Source organism: Bactrocera tryoni, chromosome 3 (genome assembly GCF_016617805.1).
Source record: "Bactrocera tryoni isolate S06 chromosome 3, CSIRO_BtryS06_freeze2, whole genome shotgun sequence".
In the NCBI taxonomy this organism is placed as follows: Eukaryota; Metazoa; Arthropoda; class Insecta; order Diptera; family Tephritidae; genus Bactrocera; species Bactrocera tryoni.
The window spans coordinates 12,938,516-12,956,328 of NC_052501.1; the positions used below are offsets into that span (position 1 = coordinate 12,938,516).

Sequence of the window (17,813 nt, forward strand, 5' to 3'; positions counted from 1 at the left end):
AAGATAATAAAGATTGCATTAAAATACATGAAAAATTTGCTTGTCAACTCCAAACTTTTCCTAGCAAAACATCGCATGGTCGTTAGTCATTGCCATCTAGAGGATGAGATTCTTTCGCTTTTGAGTTCTTTTAAACATAAGTAGTCATAAACTGATATCGATTCCTTCACAAAGAACAACCCTAATGTAGAAAATCATAAAAACAAAGAGGATTCAGACTAACAACCATAACTTAGTAAAGAATACCACTTTCTCTAAATTTTGTTTCTGCTTTACGGAGCATTTGCTTTATTGAATAAATATTTTTTATAACATTATTACTGATATATATATGTATATATAATATGTATTTAAATTATTTAATTTTTATGTACACATATGCGTATAAATATTTTAAAGCCACGTTTATAATAATTTTACTTAATTTTAGACATAAATATAGAATATCGTTAGTTTTCCGGCGCTTTATTTATAGCATGCGGTCCGCACCCCTGGAGTTGGCTTATTTGCTTTCGCCTTGTGGAAACCATGATTGACACGCTTCCAATGCAATTTCGCACATTGCAGTGACAGCTTTGGCATTATCATATTCTGAAGAATAGAAGACGAGGCAAAATTAAATAGCCTGAGAATAAAATGTAAATTCAGAGTCAAAAGCTTTACTTACCCAAGGAGTTGCGTTTGCCAAAGATGCTGCCATTGAATGGTGGCTTCCGGTAGGCCGCCTCGCCGAAGCTGCACATGCAGACGGCCAAGATCAAAGCTACGAAACATACAGTGCAGAATGAACGCATTTTATATGTAATAGTAGATGTAGTGGTGGTTGCTTAGGATCTTTTTGTGCTTTTGGCAGTGATGCGTTTGCTTTTAGCTTGCTTGCTGTGATGCTCGAATGCAACTGATGTCGATTGCTGACACAGTTGCCGCTTTTATACGATTTCAGTGAACACCTAGGGCATAAAGGACTGCTTGTTCTTACAGTTACATTTTCATAGCCTTATCAGCTAATAATTGCTTTGCTTTAGTTTCTAATTAATGTGTGAACTCCCTAAGGAACTTGAGCGGTGGCAAGCTCTAGTCACATTGATTGAATATTAATTGAATACTCATATGAGCTCACATACCTAACATACATACATACTTGTACATATATCCATGTATTATCACAGCTAGGTGCACACTCCGCTTTAAGATAATAGCGATTTTGAAGTGTGTTATATCTGCGGTTATGCACAGTTGAGATTATCTTGTAACCAGGATTAACTTCCAAAATAATGATTTCAGGCTCGAGATTCATTGTTGAACCACGCTCGTAAATAAGTGGTATCTTGGTTAAAGTATGCGTCTCATTTTTCGACGTACCCACTTTATTCGTACAGTTTTATAGAAATTTTTTTTTTTGGAGAAATTCCATTGAGTTATTGAATCCAGAGAATAATGTGAATATAGAGCAATTCGAGGTCCAGTTTATGTAAAAGTGACTTGCTGCATTGCTTTGATGAATATCGCATTTTTTCTTTCAGAAAGGATACTTTTCCGAGATTTCGAGTTTCCAATATTCCAAAAATGCTAAATAAAAAGTGATCCGTTTCAAGGTCCCATACTTTTTTAAAGAAAAAACTTGGCCGCGGCTACGTCTCAAATGGTCCACCTGTTGAATAAAATTTTCGATGACTCGCTTGAGCATTTCGATCAGTAACTGGCGAAAGACAAGCGCGATGGTTTGCTCCAAGGTCTGAATCTAAGCGGGATTGCTAGACTTTGCATAGACTTTGAACTTTACATATCCCCATAGGAAAAAGTTTAATGGTGTGATATCACACGTTCTTGGTGGCCAATCGACCGACCCAAAACGTAAAATTTTCTGCTCACCGAAGTGTTCTCTCAATAAATCCTTTCTTTGATGCCATGTGTGATACGATTACGTTATCACCGACATCATTTTTGAAGAAATATGAATGATTCATCCGGCCTACAAACCACACCAAACCGATGTTTTTTTTTGGATGAAATGGCAGCTCTTGAATCTTTTCTTGTTGCTATTCGTTCCAAATGTGGCAATTTTGCTTATATTACATATCCATTGAGCCAGAAATGGGCCTCATCGCTGAACAAAATTTGGCTCGAAAACGTCGGATCTTATACACACATCCATCAGTCCGAGTTGCTGCGAACTGCGCCGAATCGACTCTCTACGGTCCTCGTGTATACTCTCAGCTACGGTTGCTATATTTTCATAAATGGGTACAGGACGTGGTCTTTTCGATCGAATATTATCCAATAATGAATGCTGGGTCTCAAGATGAGTGATGGTGCTCAGTAGGCCGTGAATTTAAATAAAGTTGAACGATTTGTAAACGCTGTTCAGACGTAAGTCTTTCCGTGATGAAATTCCAAACAATACTGAACAAAAATAACATGACAGCTTGATACGACTCATGCGGGATCTGTCTAAAAAGGCGATTGAAAAAAGCACCTCTACTTGGATCACTCGTTAATAGTCGCTATTGATATCTTGCACGTTATAAAATTTAGACGCATCTATCTAAATTGAACCGGACTGTTCCATATTTACTACTCGCGCAAATTGAATTAATATACATATATACATACATATATATTTTTTCTGAGGTTAGTACAACCTTGTTATGGTTTGATCTCAAAATGTCAATTAGTATGTGGTTTTGTGTTGTCTGTTGACGACGTGAGAGCTGTGTCTGGAGATAATATGGAATGGAATAATAAAATTGAACGAATTCGCTTTCGAAACGAATCGCGCCTACAGAGTTATTGACGAGTTTTGGGGAGCCTACTTTATCACAAAAACAATTGTATGAGTGGCAGAAAGCATTCAGTAAAGGTCCTGACTTCATCGAAAACTTGTCTCAAGCGTCCACACACATCTTTGATATAACGATGACAACATCGAAAAAGTTAAAGAAACAGAGCTTGAGAATCGTCGCGTTGGCTTAGCGATATATTACACTTGTATATTTAACCAAGAGTTCATTTCTAAATTAAAGAGTGAAATATTGCCTAATAAGTAAATGCATTGAGAAGTCAGCCACTATTAGAAATCACTTGTTCCATAAGTTTAGACTTCAGATGTAGATCGCAAAGTTTAACGCTTAGCCAACCTCAATACGAAAATGGTTTATAGCAAACAATATTGAAGGAAGAAAAAAATGGCTCTTCTCAATGCGTTTGCATGGAAATTTTTGTTTACATACCTACAAATATACTTGTATATTTGAGTGTCTTATATCTGAATTCTAAAAATTTTACTGGATCTTCCAATAAAAAATAATTACATATACATACATACATGTAATTTGTCATACTCAGTTTATTTACTTACTACCAAAATAATGGTGCATAATTCAACAACCCCACAACCTAACCGAAATGTAAACAAATCACCCCCCTGTTTACCCACCGTTTACCATAACACCTCAAACATGAAGTAGCAACGATAGCGACAGTGACAACAAGTCGGTGTAATCAATGCGCGCCATCACCAAGAGCACCGTTCAAAATAATAAATAACAACTGGGACAACCTCACTTTTAGCCAGAGTATTTTACCCGCCCACGTCCCCTGAATTTTCTTCCTTTGAGTTTGTACGAGCGGCGTAAGGAGTTAGAGCCCACAATCACTTTGTAACTCCAGTAGCTGACCAAGAGTGTTGGAGTGCGGAAGCAAATTGTATATCTAAATCGTTTGCTATATCACTCAAAACTAAAAGTCAAAATCAAAACTGAAAATTGGCCTCATATGAAAAATTAAATGTTAAAAATTTTGATTTTAATGCAAAATTTCGCTTTTGTGTATTCGTTAAAAAATTTCTGTCAAAATTTTATAAGAGGCGATGGCCGAACTGCTATCGCGCGAAAAGGAATTCATTAAATTGAATCAAGAGTTGGACCAGCTAAACGTCACAGCATTGGATCAACAACTACAACAGCATCAAAAACAATTGCCGCATCAACATCCCAATTGTAATAGTGTGGGGAATAGTGGCAGTAGCGGTAGTGCCGCTGGTACGAACACTGGGAGCGCCATTTATAACGGCACATCCAAGTCAACGACTAACAAGACTGATCAACGATATTTCACCTATACAAAGTCCAAGGGCGCAAGTACTTTGCTCAAAAAACGTCTCAACAATGTTACGGCAGGTGGTGGGTTAAATGCCAATGGCGCTGGTGATGGTGCCTGCGATGTGCTCTCGGATTTACCCACCGAACGTAACCATACACATCGTACACATACGGCACGTAAATCGACGCAACAATCATCCACCTCCAATACGCCCAGCATACGTCCGGATGGTGATAATGTTTTAACAGCACACTCAGAGACGCCGAAAACCAATCGCACGAGCAGTACATTGCATAGGAAGCAAATTAAGAGTCCGGAAAGTGGTACACGGCCGTATGGGCGTTCGAGTAATTGTAGTTCAAGGGTGAAAGAGACCGCTTTCACAGTTAAATATCGCAATCCGAAATTCGTACAGAGTCCCTCTTTGGAGGTGCTGATACGTGATGAGAGCGCATCGATGCGTGCGAAGGCCAGCAGCGAAATTGACGATGGCTACTCTTCGCGACGTTCTCTTGAAACAGGCAGAAAGCATATTAGCTCCGATGGACTCATTAAGTATGCTGTGTCACATATACAAACTTTGCGCATATAACTTATTATTATTTTCCAAATTTATTTTCACAGATTTCTCAAATCCAAAATAGCCATACTCGAAGAGGATCACGAACGCATTTCACAAGAGATGACACAGCAAAAGGAGCTGCTCGAAAAGACATTGGAACGCAACAAGAAGATCGAACAGCAACGCGATCAGGCCTTCGCCAAACACAATGCAATTGCCGAACAATTGAGTAAGACGGAGACACAACTTGAGGAGGTGAATAGACGTATGAAGGAGCGTAATCTTGAACAGGGTGGTCAGCAGAAGGAGCTCGAGACAGCACGCCGTGAGCTGAAAATGTTATCTCAAACGAACACCAATCTCGAGAAGCGTTTGTATCGTGCCAATGAAGAGTTGGAGAATACGAAGAGCGCATTGGCGTTGTTAAAGAATACCGAACGTGAACTCAAAGAGTCGATGCGTGTCGATGGCGAGACTAAGGATAAACAGATTAAAAGCTTGAAGAAGCAACGTGCCGATCTACTTAATGCCTACAAGAAACAACTCTTTATTATCGACAATCTCAAGCGACAGAATATTTGTATGGAACAATCGAAGATGATTAGTTTCGGTGAAAAAGAATTCGCAAAAGTACTCGAGTGGAACACGAAGTTATAGGTGATGTATGAATGATATTTCTGTGATAAATGTATCACTTCGTCATTCATGCCATATGCCTAATTACTTAACTACTTGTATGTCCATGCATTGACATTAACCTGCTAAGTCCAACGATATCTAGTCCTTCCACATGCGTGTGAACATTTTAAAGAGATAATTTCATCATTATATATGGGTCAGAACCATTATTGTGGTATTTGTGAGTAAGTAATACTTATTAATAAAGGTTGCATTGCTAAAATGCTATTCGCCTTATAAATATCGAAAATGGAGTGTTTTAATGGCGTTAAGCCCAGCTTCAAATGTTCTTCACGATAGCTATTATAATCGCTGTGGTATGTATTATATTCATCATAGCCTGTTGTTTATGCATTCCTACCTTTACTTTTATCCACGCACTGTTGTTGATGAGCTGTTCTTCCTTAGATCGACAGTACAGATCCCCAAGTTGTTACCATTGCGACATGACTCTCACAGTTTGTACTCTATTTATTTTTCATCCTGATTCTGATTGTCGTCTGAGAGTTACTCGGTACTTATCGCAATTGTTTCGGTTTGTCAACCGGACTACTTTGAACTTGTGCTTAATATGTTTGTTGTCGTTTCCTACGAGAGTCTGATATGTGTCTGTTAGTAATGATAATCATGTTCGGGAGCATTTGTATTAGACCATATTCAGAGCAAGATATTCTGTTTTAGACACATTCGACATCTTCAACTTTACGGCAACGAATTCTAGAGCCAGATTACTACGTCAAGGAGAGAATTATTATTAGATGACTATTTTCCTTTTCAGCCTCTTAGTTAATTCAGGAGACAGGCATATGGAACTACAGATATACAAGTATAAGTAGGCATTCTACTCAATGAACTCAATGCTAGGGGAATCTGTAGCTGTTTGAAAAATGTAATAAAATATCTTCTTCTTCTTTACTGGCGTAGACACCGCTTCCGCGGTAATAATTGAGTTAACAACAGCGCGTCACTCGTTTCTTCTTCTAGCAATGTGGCGCCAATTGGAGAATCCAATCCAAACCTGGTCCTTTTCCAATTGGTCATTAAACAGAGTGGAGGTCTTCCTCTTACTCTACTTCTCCCGGCGGGTACTGCGTCGGAAGCATTCAGAGATGGAGTGCTTTCGTCCATTCGGACAACATGACGTAGCCAGTGTAGCCGTTGGTCTCAACAACCGCGCCGTTAGTTCTGCTTTCTCCAGGATGGACGAAGAAAGCAGAACTAAGAAAGCGAAGTAAATGGGTCTGGTGGTGAACGAGGGCAAGACGAAATATCTCCTGTAACAAGCAGTCGTCGCACTTGCGACTAGGCTCTCACGTCATTGTTGACAGTCATAACTTCGAAGGCGTAGATAATTTCGTCTATCTTGGAACCAGTATTAACAGCAACAACAATGTCAGCCTCGAAATCCAACGCAGAATAACTCTTGCCCACAGGTGCTACAACGGACTGAGTTGGGAATTGATAAGTAAAGTCTTCTCTCGACGAACAAAAACCAAACTCTATAAGTCGCTCATTATTCCCATTCTGCTGTATGGTGTAGAGGCATGGACCATGACAACATCTGATGAGTCGACGTTACGAGTTTTCGAGAGAAAAATTCTGCGAAAGATTTATGGTCCTTTGCGCATTGGCCACGGCGAATATCGCATTCGATGGAACGATGAGCTTCACGAGATATGCGACGACATTGATATAATTCAGCGAATTAAAAGACAGCGGCTACGCTGGTAATTATAAAATATATGCTATTGAGAAATACATAAATCGGAATTCCACTTCATTATCTCAAGAGTTCAAGCCCATCCCTCAAAGTATGGAAGTACGCTCCTTTAATATTCAGTTGACTTTATTCTATTCGCATTAACTTTTACTCGGTTCCTTGTACATATAGTACCTACAATAGGTTAACACTACATAAACATGTTATATGCGCTTACGGTAAAACATTATATTTCACTGTGTGTGGGATAACTCGCATACCAAATGTGTGGGTGCTACATCTAATCACATTTCATTGTCTATTACTAATTTTGATGCCTTACTTGTCGTATTTATCTAGGTATACATGTTCTTTTCACAACTTTACCCCCAACATATGGAAATGCTAATTTGTCAGCACGCACACGAGTTGCCTTATTGAATTATTCGCATTAAATTTGGCATAAATCTTTGAGAATTAAATGGAGAGACGTTGAAGAATGTGTCATGGATTGTAAATGACCGAAAATCTTAATGATTCATAGCTTTATAAGTACGTCAGTGGTTCTATAATAAGTAAATTTTAATTTATGTATGAATGAAATCTATTACATATGTATGATATGTATGTATATAAAATTCTCGTGACACGGTGTACGTTATTGAACTCCTCTGAAACCGCTCGACCGATTTTCGTGAATCTTAGCGTGCATATCGGCTAGGGTGGAGAATCGGACAACATCTATTTTTCATCCTCCTAAATGTTAAGGGAAATTGGAAAATTACCAAAAAGTAACATTTTTCCATACAAATTTTTTTTTCAGTTTTTGTTTGTTTTGTTTTTCAATATTTTTATTTGTCAAATATTTGAATCATTCAATTTCGGTCGCATGCTTTTTTTATTCCGGCTATATAAGAAAGTTGTGTTAGTTACACCATTTATAACTCAAGAACGGCTGAATCGATTTAACTGAAAATTGGTGCGAAGGTAGCTTAGAACCAAGCTAAGGACATAGGATACATTTTATCTCTTTTTGTCAAAATTTAATTCAACTCATAAATACAAAGATTATATTTCAAATCATTCTCCTTTCCTTGAATATATGCGTACAATTTTAAACAGATTCTTCCTCAAAACTAATACAATTGCTAAGTATTTGGAATAGTAGAAAAGAACTGCAAACAAATACGCAGTGAAATAGATTATAACTGGCTCAGTAATCCAGCCGATTTTTTCGTCTTTTCACGCCTGAAAACCGGTTCACCATGTGCAGTCCACTAGAATGACTGTCGGTTGAACTCCAGTGAGAAATGATGGAGCTATGTTTCTATTGTCACACACCGACGCAAAAATTCGGTTTTATTTCAATTCAATGATTCATTCTCAGAATCAGTTATTCGTTGTTCTGTTGGATTATGAACTTGCGAGGCAACCACTTTGTATAGAGCTTTCTCCTCTTTAGAGCATCATTGTCCTCGGTTCCCCAAAAAGCAATGCTTTATTATTACACGAAATGCTTTATGATCCATGTTTTTGTAAACTAACACAAGTTGCTTCAGAAAAATGCTATATCTCATTAACGAATAGTTATAATGCAACTAATAGAAATTGTATAGATGGTAGTAGTAGTATTATCTATGTATCAGCCACAGCGAAGCGTGGACGGGTCCTCTAGTTTCTATATAAAATATGTATATGTTTTATGTGCCTTATATGAATGAAGGTTCTTTTTTTTGAAAGTTGTGCCTTGTTCCAAGTTTCTCACATTTTTTCAATACTTTTGACATATTTATGCATGTGTATAAGAATGCAAATTCTGGTTATAATCGCTTGGAAATATGAATAGTGTCTGATGAAGCAATATTTCTCACTATTCAACTATTCCTTCAAGTTAATGGGAAATAGATAACACAGAAGTATTTTAATCGATATTCAATCACATTAATGTTTTAGTATATGTATAGTATATTCGAGCGATAGCCAAAAATTCGGAAAAATGGTGTATGCGGGAAATGTTCTACTAAAACTGGTTTCGAGCCAGCAATTTTTTGGGTGAAGGCTTATTTTTCGGTATTAAAAATATTTCTTTGTCAGCTTTTGAGACGACCGAATGAAATTGCGTTGTGACATTCTATTGGTCTTTTGTCGAAAACACTGTATCTCTCATACGATCGACTATTCCATTCCATATGTGACGCTATTGATAATTTCGGTTGTTAAATTTTTTTTTTGCTTTATAAAAATATGCAATACATAATTATGTCTGAAACTTTTTTTGTATAAGAGTTCGTGATTAAAGTCGTATTTATTCTAGATTGCAGAATTTCATTAATAGTTGGCATATACCTTTTGTGTGACGTCAGCTTAACAATCATGCGAGAGAATGCTCAACTTATGATCAGCATAATACTACTACGTACTATTTATAACACCATCATCAAGAACTGCAGCCGCTCGACCTTCCCAACTGGCATCGCTTTGCTCTATGCGCTTTTGAAAAGTTCCAAGAAGATCCGACGTTTTCCAGCCAAATTTTATTCAGCGATGCGGACCATTTCTGGCTCAATGGATATGTAAACAAGCAAAATTGCCGCATTTGGAACGAAGAGCATCCGGAAGATATTCAAGAGCTGATATTTTATCCAGAAAAAAAATTAATGGATTAATAGAGAGAAAACTTCGGTGATCAGATAATTTCACGATTTGGGCCAGTCGATTGCTCTATAAAATAGTATGTAGCATGCATAAGACATTATATGAGTTATCTTAATAATATTGCGAGTTTTTTTTATAACGGTGCGTCTTTGTGCTTGGAATGAATAAAATCAGGTGAAAACTCGCCCTAGAGCCCATATAACTAAGAAGTATCTGAAATTATGCACCTGAAGGTACTTCGCTGGCTTTAATCCTTGCAAGTTGTAAGAGTAAAAAATGTTCGATTATAACCGAACTTCGCCTTTCCTTGCTTGTTTCATTTTACTTTTGTAAGAAGTTCTGCTGGCAACGCAGAGACACCTTTTTCCGAGGAATTGAAAAGGTATGATATTTTAGATATACTTTTTTCGAATACCTAGCTCTGCAAGTTCAAGCTTGCATCTGCAAATTCTTCATATTTGCAATGTTTGACTACGTATGGTGCCAGGAATGGACAGCTAACAGCGTTTCTTGAACATCAAATTTTTCTGCGTTTGGACGAAGGAGTACCACGACACATGACATAATAAAAGCATTGCCAATACCAACAAACAAGGCAACTAGTGTTGATAACAATTACACCAAACATGTTTTGTTTTACACAGACTCGAGCTTGGCATCTAACCCATAATTTTTCCCCACATACTAATCAGATAACAAAACTGCGAGAAATAAGAAAAGGGTGGAACTACAAGAAAATATTATGACAGCTCTAATTTTCCAAGTAAACTCAAACTAATTACGTGTACACAAGCACATACATTGGTATGTCGCTTACGTATCTTCATCAATGTTCATTGCGCGCATACGCCTGAATACATATTCACACGCACACACGATGTCTTCTTCACACAGCTACACAGAGCTCCACATGCCTTATATCCGCATTTACGCATAGCTGGCAGCCGCTTAGAGTCGATCGACCATCATCCTACTGTCAGTCCATTGGCCATGCCTGCGTTATTACATCGGTCCGTTGATTGGACCACCGTCCTTCATTGCTGCCACTGCAGCAGGTACACACGGCCGGGCCGTTACGGCTGCCAAACGCTTCACTTAGCCCAGCCCGGCTGCAAGTGTTGTTGGCTGCAACGGATGCTGCAGGTTGCACTGCCGTTGCCATTGTCGTGTCAGGCAGCCGACTTACTTACGCACATATATATGTACCTAAGAGCAGGCAGGACGGCCACTGATTTGTGCCGATGTGCGAATGCTTGGCGTTGGCTATTGACTTTGACGTTTCTATTTTTAAACGTGAGACAATAAATATTCTGTGTAAAATTTATGCGCTCGATGCACGTGAGCAGGGATTTAAAGAAATAACCATTACTGCCAAGTATTTACATCGTTCTTATTTACAGTACGATAGATTGGCTGAGCAAAATGCTATCTGTAAGCCATTGTGGAGTTATGTTAAATAATAGACAGCTATGACACAAACACTTATGACTGATGAATGAACGGCAATGGAAGAGGCATTGTGTGGCAGTTGGTAGACACCACTAAATGCTGGCATCACTTGAATAACTTAATCCTTTTTTACTTCGTTTATTGAGCGCAAATAATTAAAATCGCCTTGGCTTTTGTTGTTGGGTTGTTGGCTGGTCAAGTCAAACTGACAGGAGTTAACAATCCATGGCTCATTCGACAGTGTAAATCTTATTTCAGAAGTGCACGAAGTTTTGCTCCGTTGTCGATATGTTTTTTTCATAGCCGCGCCGGCGCAGTGGTCATTACTGACACCCACATACACTTAAGTCGGTTTATATATTACTTAAAAGCTAAGTTTGAAATAATTTTTTAAAGTAATCTAAACCTAATACTTCGCATATGCAGTTTTTATAGGTGCCTCAAAAAAATTGTTAAGCTTTGTACACTAGAAACAAAAAACGAAAACAAACTGAGTCAAAATTTTATCCATTTATTTTCTTCTGATCTCTCAATTTTTATACCCGGAGTATGTTAAGTTTGGCACGAAGTTTGTAACAAGAAGAATTAAAGGTTGGATTCCTCTTTAAAATATGTATGTATATAAATGACCAGTGTGAAGACCTGAGTCAATTTTAGCTCAGATCACTATTGCATACATATAGTTGTCATACAAAGTAGATGTACCTTTTCAATAGCCTTTATTTGACAGATCGCGAGTGAGTCTTGTCAAGCTGTCATGTTATTTTTGTTCAATATTGTTTGGTATTTCAACATGGAAAAACTTACGCCTGAACAACTTTTACAAATCGTTCAACTTTACTACGAAAATTCACATTCTGCAAAGAATGTGTTTAGCGCGCTTTGTCCAACTTATGGTCAACATAATCGGCCAATTGAGCGTACTATTCGCAATGCCACCACCCATCTTGAGATCCAGCATATATGTTACATATTCCACGCTTTTCGCGTTGACATAAGGATTCTAAGAAGATTCGATTTCGGGCCAAATTTTATTCAGCGGACGGGCTCATTTCTGGCTCAATGAGTATATAAACAAGCATATTTGCTGTATTTGGGACGAAGAGCAACCTGAAGAGATTAAAGAGAAGCCATTTCATCCAGAAAAAGCAACGGTTTGGTGTCCGGTGGAATCATCGCTTCATATTTCTTCAAAAATGATGCTTGAAATTGAAGCTTGCGATCTCCGGGACATTTGGTTTCAACAAGCCTGCGCCACTTTCCACACATTGCATCAATAAATAAATTTCACGTTTTGGGTTGGACGATTGATCACCAAAATCGTGTGATATCACACTCGAATGAGTCATCGATAATTGGGTTCATCGGATGGACCATCTGAGACGTTGTTGCGGCCAAAAAGATAATCATTAAAATATAAATGCTAAAGAATTTGAAGTTTCTTTGTTTTTTCATTGTGTAGTACATTATTACAGTTAGTTTTGGTAGGTTTATTTTGATCGCTAATGGAAGCGTGTTAAACTAACTTTAATTCCATATTTAACCATGGTTGCAATTCATTTATTTATGCAATAACAAAATGCTTGCATAAAAACCAAAAATAAGTTTTACTATTAAAAATTGTCCGAAAATATCAATATCGCTCTATAGTTCGATTCTAGTTTTCAAACTGAAAATCCCGCAGTGGAATCAAAGAGCGGTTGGACCATAAACTCTCCCTCTTCGATGACGACCGTCAAAAATTAGTTTACCGAGAGCCCACGTGATCGACCAACGGTTTTTGATGAACCACTCTCAGGTCCACCGAAAACTGCTACCTCGTGACAAAAAAATCTAGAAATATCTCATATTGATAGACTCCTGATCGAAGGAGCGCTAATAATATAGGTAGACCCCTGATCGAAGGAGCGCTAATAATATAGGCATCCCAAAAGACTATATATGGCTTATGCATTAAATATGGAGCATGAAATAGATTTAGGTGAGATGGTTGCATCTTCCGGACAACAAGCGCAAACGTAAAACAACTTCATAGTAGTGTTTTTCGCCATTTAGGCGCAAGACGAAGAAGTTTGAAACCAAAGCATACCAGGGATCAAGGCATAATAGACTTTACCGGGTGCCCCTGAACTGACGAATGCAGAGATATTTACCAGAAATGTAACGGTCACCGGTTTCGCAAGGTGTAATCTACATCGACTACCAAGAGAAGGAAAAACGGCCACAGGACTGCATTATGCCGAACTATTGGATGGATTTGCCGAAAAAACAGTCCGGTGTGTCAAAGAAAAACTTGGCCTTCCTGCTGGTTAGAACTACGCCTTCGTAACGGTCAAATTCGTCGAATTATGTTACGAAGTGCTACCAGATTCATGTAAAGAATCCGAGCGAATGTCTTTGTTTCCAGACTTGAAAAAGTCACCTGCCGGGAAGAAATTTGGACTTTGCAGACTGTCAAAAATCGTATTTTAAAACGGGTTCAATAAAGTGAGTTAAAAATCGCTATTTTTCCAATATTTTGGTTTTACTTTTGTAAGCAATTACTTATCGTTCTCGGATTAAATATCAACTTTGAAATCTTGAATACAAGTATAAGACAATATATCTAGCACGCATATATGTAATGGAAGTAATACTATATCCAAAATTAAAGAATCAATGTGCCAGATATATTGTTATCCAACAGTAAATACGAATAGAGCGCGTGAAAACGGCGAAACAAGAAGACGACACGCATGATTGCAGTATAAATATGCAAAAGCGCCCACACAAGCACGTACGTAAGTCTGCTCAAATATACATACATACACGCGCATCAGTGAGTATGATTGCCATTGAAGAGCAGCAGCAGTAACAGCAAAGTTATGGCGGTAGCGGACACGGACGCGGACGCAGACGGAATTAATGCAAATTAAATGCCACCCATTCATTCAAATCGAGCACTCGCTCAATGACAAAATAAAAGCAAAAAACCGAGAAAAACATGGCTTAAACAACGCTAAGCGGCATTAAGTAGCTTTGGGCGTTTTGAATGCTGGGCGCCTTCGCTGTTGCTTTGCTTTGGTTCTGCTTCGGCTCGCAGCGATTATTTGCGACAGCGGTCTCGTCATTTTCGTCGTCGTCGTTGTCTGTCCACTGCTGTTTACTACTTAACCGCCTTTTTCTATTTTTACATAACATGTCAACTTGTTCGATTCTTTATCCGTAATTTCCAAGGTATTCTAGTTCAGCCCCCATAGAAGAAAAGTACCCAAAAACAAAAACAATAACATGATGTTGTATACTCAAGTATAATGCCTCTTTGCTTTAGTGAGTAGGCTGTCGAGTTATTTTGTTGTCTACTATTTTTTTGTTTGATAACCAAGCGTTACATGTTGTGCTGAGGGTATTATGATTTTGTACACTTAATGAGCTTTTTGAAAGCGTGAGAGAATTGGGTTTGATATGGATTTGTGTCAATATGTACGAAGGCAATTTAGTTAGATATGTGGGTTATGATTTTGATTATATCAGGTTGTGTATAGCAAGGCATATAAGAAGTCGAAATTTCAACTCAATAGTTCATGATTTGTATAAATGGCAATCTTTCGAAGAGTTGTGAAAATTCGCTCTTTTAAGGTGTTACATGGATTTCCTCGGGTAAAAAACAACATTTTTTCAACAAATTTTTCTCATACAAAGAGTGAAATATTTTATGGGAATTTTTTATTGTTACAAACACTATTAGCAAAGAAATTCTGAAATTTTTGGAAACTAATATTTTAAGCTTGGACATTGCGACGCCATTTCTGGTGAGCCGTCGGTAAAAAGATGCGTACGCGTTGGCAGGATAACTCCTTACAGGATCATCCAAAGCGAAAAAATACGTGTTTTAATTAAAACCTTAACTTAAGTCCAAGTCCTTAAGAATTGTATCTCAAAGACCTGTGTAAAATTTCATGAAGATCGGTTAAGTAGTTCTCGAGAAATCTGACTAACCGACTTCAAAAAAACAGTTTTGAGAAAAACGCGTTTAAAGACGGCGCACTTAGCCTAGCTAACCTCGAGCGCACAAGTTCTCAAGATTGTATCTCCAAAACTATTACTGGGATCAACTTGATAAGACAATAAAAAATCGATTTTTCGAAACCGGTAAGCCCATGTAACAACATTATATATTCTGAATTAAGGCCTATATACATATGTGATCGCGATGATTAGGAAAGCGAAAAAGGGGAAATCAAATTAATATCTTCGCAGGATTTCGAGCATAAAATGGGTATGAGCTAATAGATGAAGCTCTCCAGATCGAGAATATATATATATATAGTGCTTTTAAAGTTGTAATTTTCAACTACTTAAACAACGATTTTTTCGATTGCAAATTATCCCAGCGGATCACTACAGATCTTTTCATTTGAGATAATTCAATTCGCAATGAATTATGAAAAATCATCGCTTTCATTAGAACTTGACTTTTTGTACTACCTTCTTTTCTCGATTTATTGTTTACTAAGTACATGAAGCTTAACTGAGCGGATCATTTGAGTTTGCAACTACGTGGACATGTGGGATTCACAAATATATACGAAGGTAATAGAAATCAATTATTGATATTGGGATATTGGAGTGGATACATATAGATATTGAGAGCTCGTTCTAAGTCTCTCAGATACGACAAATCCCCATAGAGTCTAAGAAAAATGCAATTTGTTTTGCGCATAAAGAGTAACAAACTTCAGACTCTTGTTAGTTCGTTGATTTTATAAGACTTTGCGCTCACCATTGAGTGTGTGAATATTTCTTTACTTGGAATGAGCGCGGGCATATTGATAAATGAATTGAAACTCACCCGGCGAGGTGTTATATCATTTTTTGTGTGCAAATATAATGCTTTTGGCTCTCACATTATAATATTTTCCTTGCAAATATAAGTCTTTTAGCTCTCATATGTATGTGAGTGCTTGGGTGCGTTAGTTTTGAGTGTATTTGCATTTAGTTAAAGTCTAGTTTTTTAGAGCAGCTTAAACGAACGTCTACGTCAAAAGTATGATTCAGTGTTTGAATTAACTTACAACTTTACAACTTACCTGAGAGATACTTGGAGAAATTACCTCTCAGTTACTTTGCAAAATATGTGAGCGTGTTCGCGAACACATGGGTATTTGTTTGCCTACATGGGTAGAGAGAATGTTTGAAGGACGGCAATGTGCATGATAATGAAATTAACGAAAATTAATTACGTCTTTTATTTCTAGTATATATGTATATATGTTGATATATTTATTTCATTCCAACCATATATTTTACATATATTATGAAATTCACATCAAAATGATTTTAAGATATATTTCAAATGTAATCTATTAAGAGAACTCCTTTGGTACTTAAAAATAATGAATTTTACCCAAAACTTTGGACGTTTTTGGTCTGGAAATTGAGCGGCAACTGAATCGGAAAAAAATGGCTAAAAAACATAAATGTTAATGATTCCGAACTGTTAAAAATATAGAGATATAGGATTTATACGGCAGTACATTGTGTTGCTTAAATGACTCGTTTGAGCATTTCGACTGGTGGTCGACGCTTAGACTTTTCATACTTCCACAGGAAAAAGTCTAATGTTGTTAGAATGTGAAATTATATGCTCACCGAATGGTTCTCTCAATAAGTCCATTGATTAATGCGATGTGTGGGAAGTGGCGTCGTCTTATTGAAACCAAATGTCTCCGAGATCACCAGCCTTTTGACGGTTACGTTCTCACCGCCATCATTTTTGAAGAAATATGAACCGATGATTCCACTGGCCCACAAATTTCTTGATGAAATGACAGCCCTTGAATCTCTAGAGTTTGCTCTTTGTTTGTTTACATAACCATTGAGCCAGAAATGGGCTTCATCGCTGAACCAAATTTGGCTCGAAAACGGTGGATTTTCTTTGAAATTTTCAAGAGCCCTTAGAACGAAGCGATTTCGCTTGGAAAGTTTGTGCGACATCCGCTTTTGCGCTAGCTGTATTTTGTACGCTCTAAAATTTAAGATCTCGACGTAAAATGTCATTCGAATCGACTCTCCACGGTCTTGGGATACACTCACAACTTCGGCTACTATATTTTCATCACTGCGTGCTGGATGTGATCTATTCTGTTAAATATTATACAATAATGAATGTTGGGTCTCAAGATGCCTGATGGTGTTGCGAATAGTACGGTAGTGGGCCGATTATGTTGACCATAAGATGAGTGAAAAGCGTGAAACTCATCCTTTGCAGAACTTGAATTTTCGTAATAAAGTTGAACAATTTGTAAACTTTGTTGAGGCGTAAGTCTTTCCATGATGAAATGCCAAACAATACTGAACGAAATGAGAAGCCATCTGATACGACTCACACGTGATCTGACAAAATAGGCTATTAAGAAAAGTACCTCTACAGTAGCTTTGTGTCCATCATTAAGGTCAATTGGATTTCAATTTTAACTGCACTCCAGTCAATAGAATTTCAATGGGTCTCCGGTCTTAAAGGTATAGAAACTAATGAAAAGCATTGCATGTTAGAGGATCCGAGCACCTGCCCGCCAACTACTTTGAAGTAGTTTGGATTGTGAGTAGACTAAAATATTTATCGTAATAGAGACCTCAGTACAGAGTGATTGCATAAATGATCTCACTTAAAGAAACTAAATAAAATCG

General features: G+C 37.6%; 2 protein-coding genes across 2 annotated transcripts; one reads left to right on the forward strand and one right to left on the reverse strand.

Annotated features, from left to right (window-relative positions):
- Positions 1–283: 283 nt before the first annotated feature.
- Positions 284–887, reverse strand: LOC120771928 (neuropeptide SIFamide). Its single transcript, XM_040100225.1, has 2 exons — positions 668–887; positions 284–591 (listed from the first exon to the last, which is right to left on the reverse strand). Exons 1-2 carry the CDS (start codon positions 792–794, stop codon positions 503–505), a joined length of 216 nt encoding a protein of 71 aa, XP_039956159.1. The 5' UTR covers positions 795–887; the 3' UTR covers positions 284–502.
- Positions 888–3,756: 2,869 nt separating this feature from the next.
- On the forward strand, positions 3,757–5,535 carry LOC120771528 (testis-expressed protein 9). Its single transcript, XM_040099586.1, has 2 exons — positions 3,757–4,656; positions 4,726–5,535. Exons 1-2 carry the CDS (start codon positions 3,869–3,871, stop codon positions 5,318–5,320), a joined length of 1,383 nt encoding a protein of 460 aa, XP_039955520.1. The 5' UTR covers positions 3,757–3,868; the 3' UTR covers positions 5,321–5,535.
- The last annotated feature ends 12,278 nt before the right edge of the window (positions 5,536–17,813 follow it).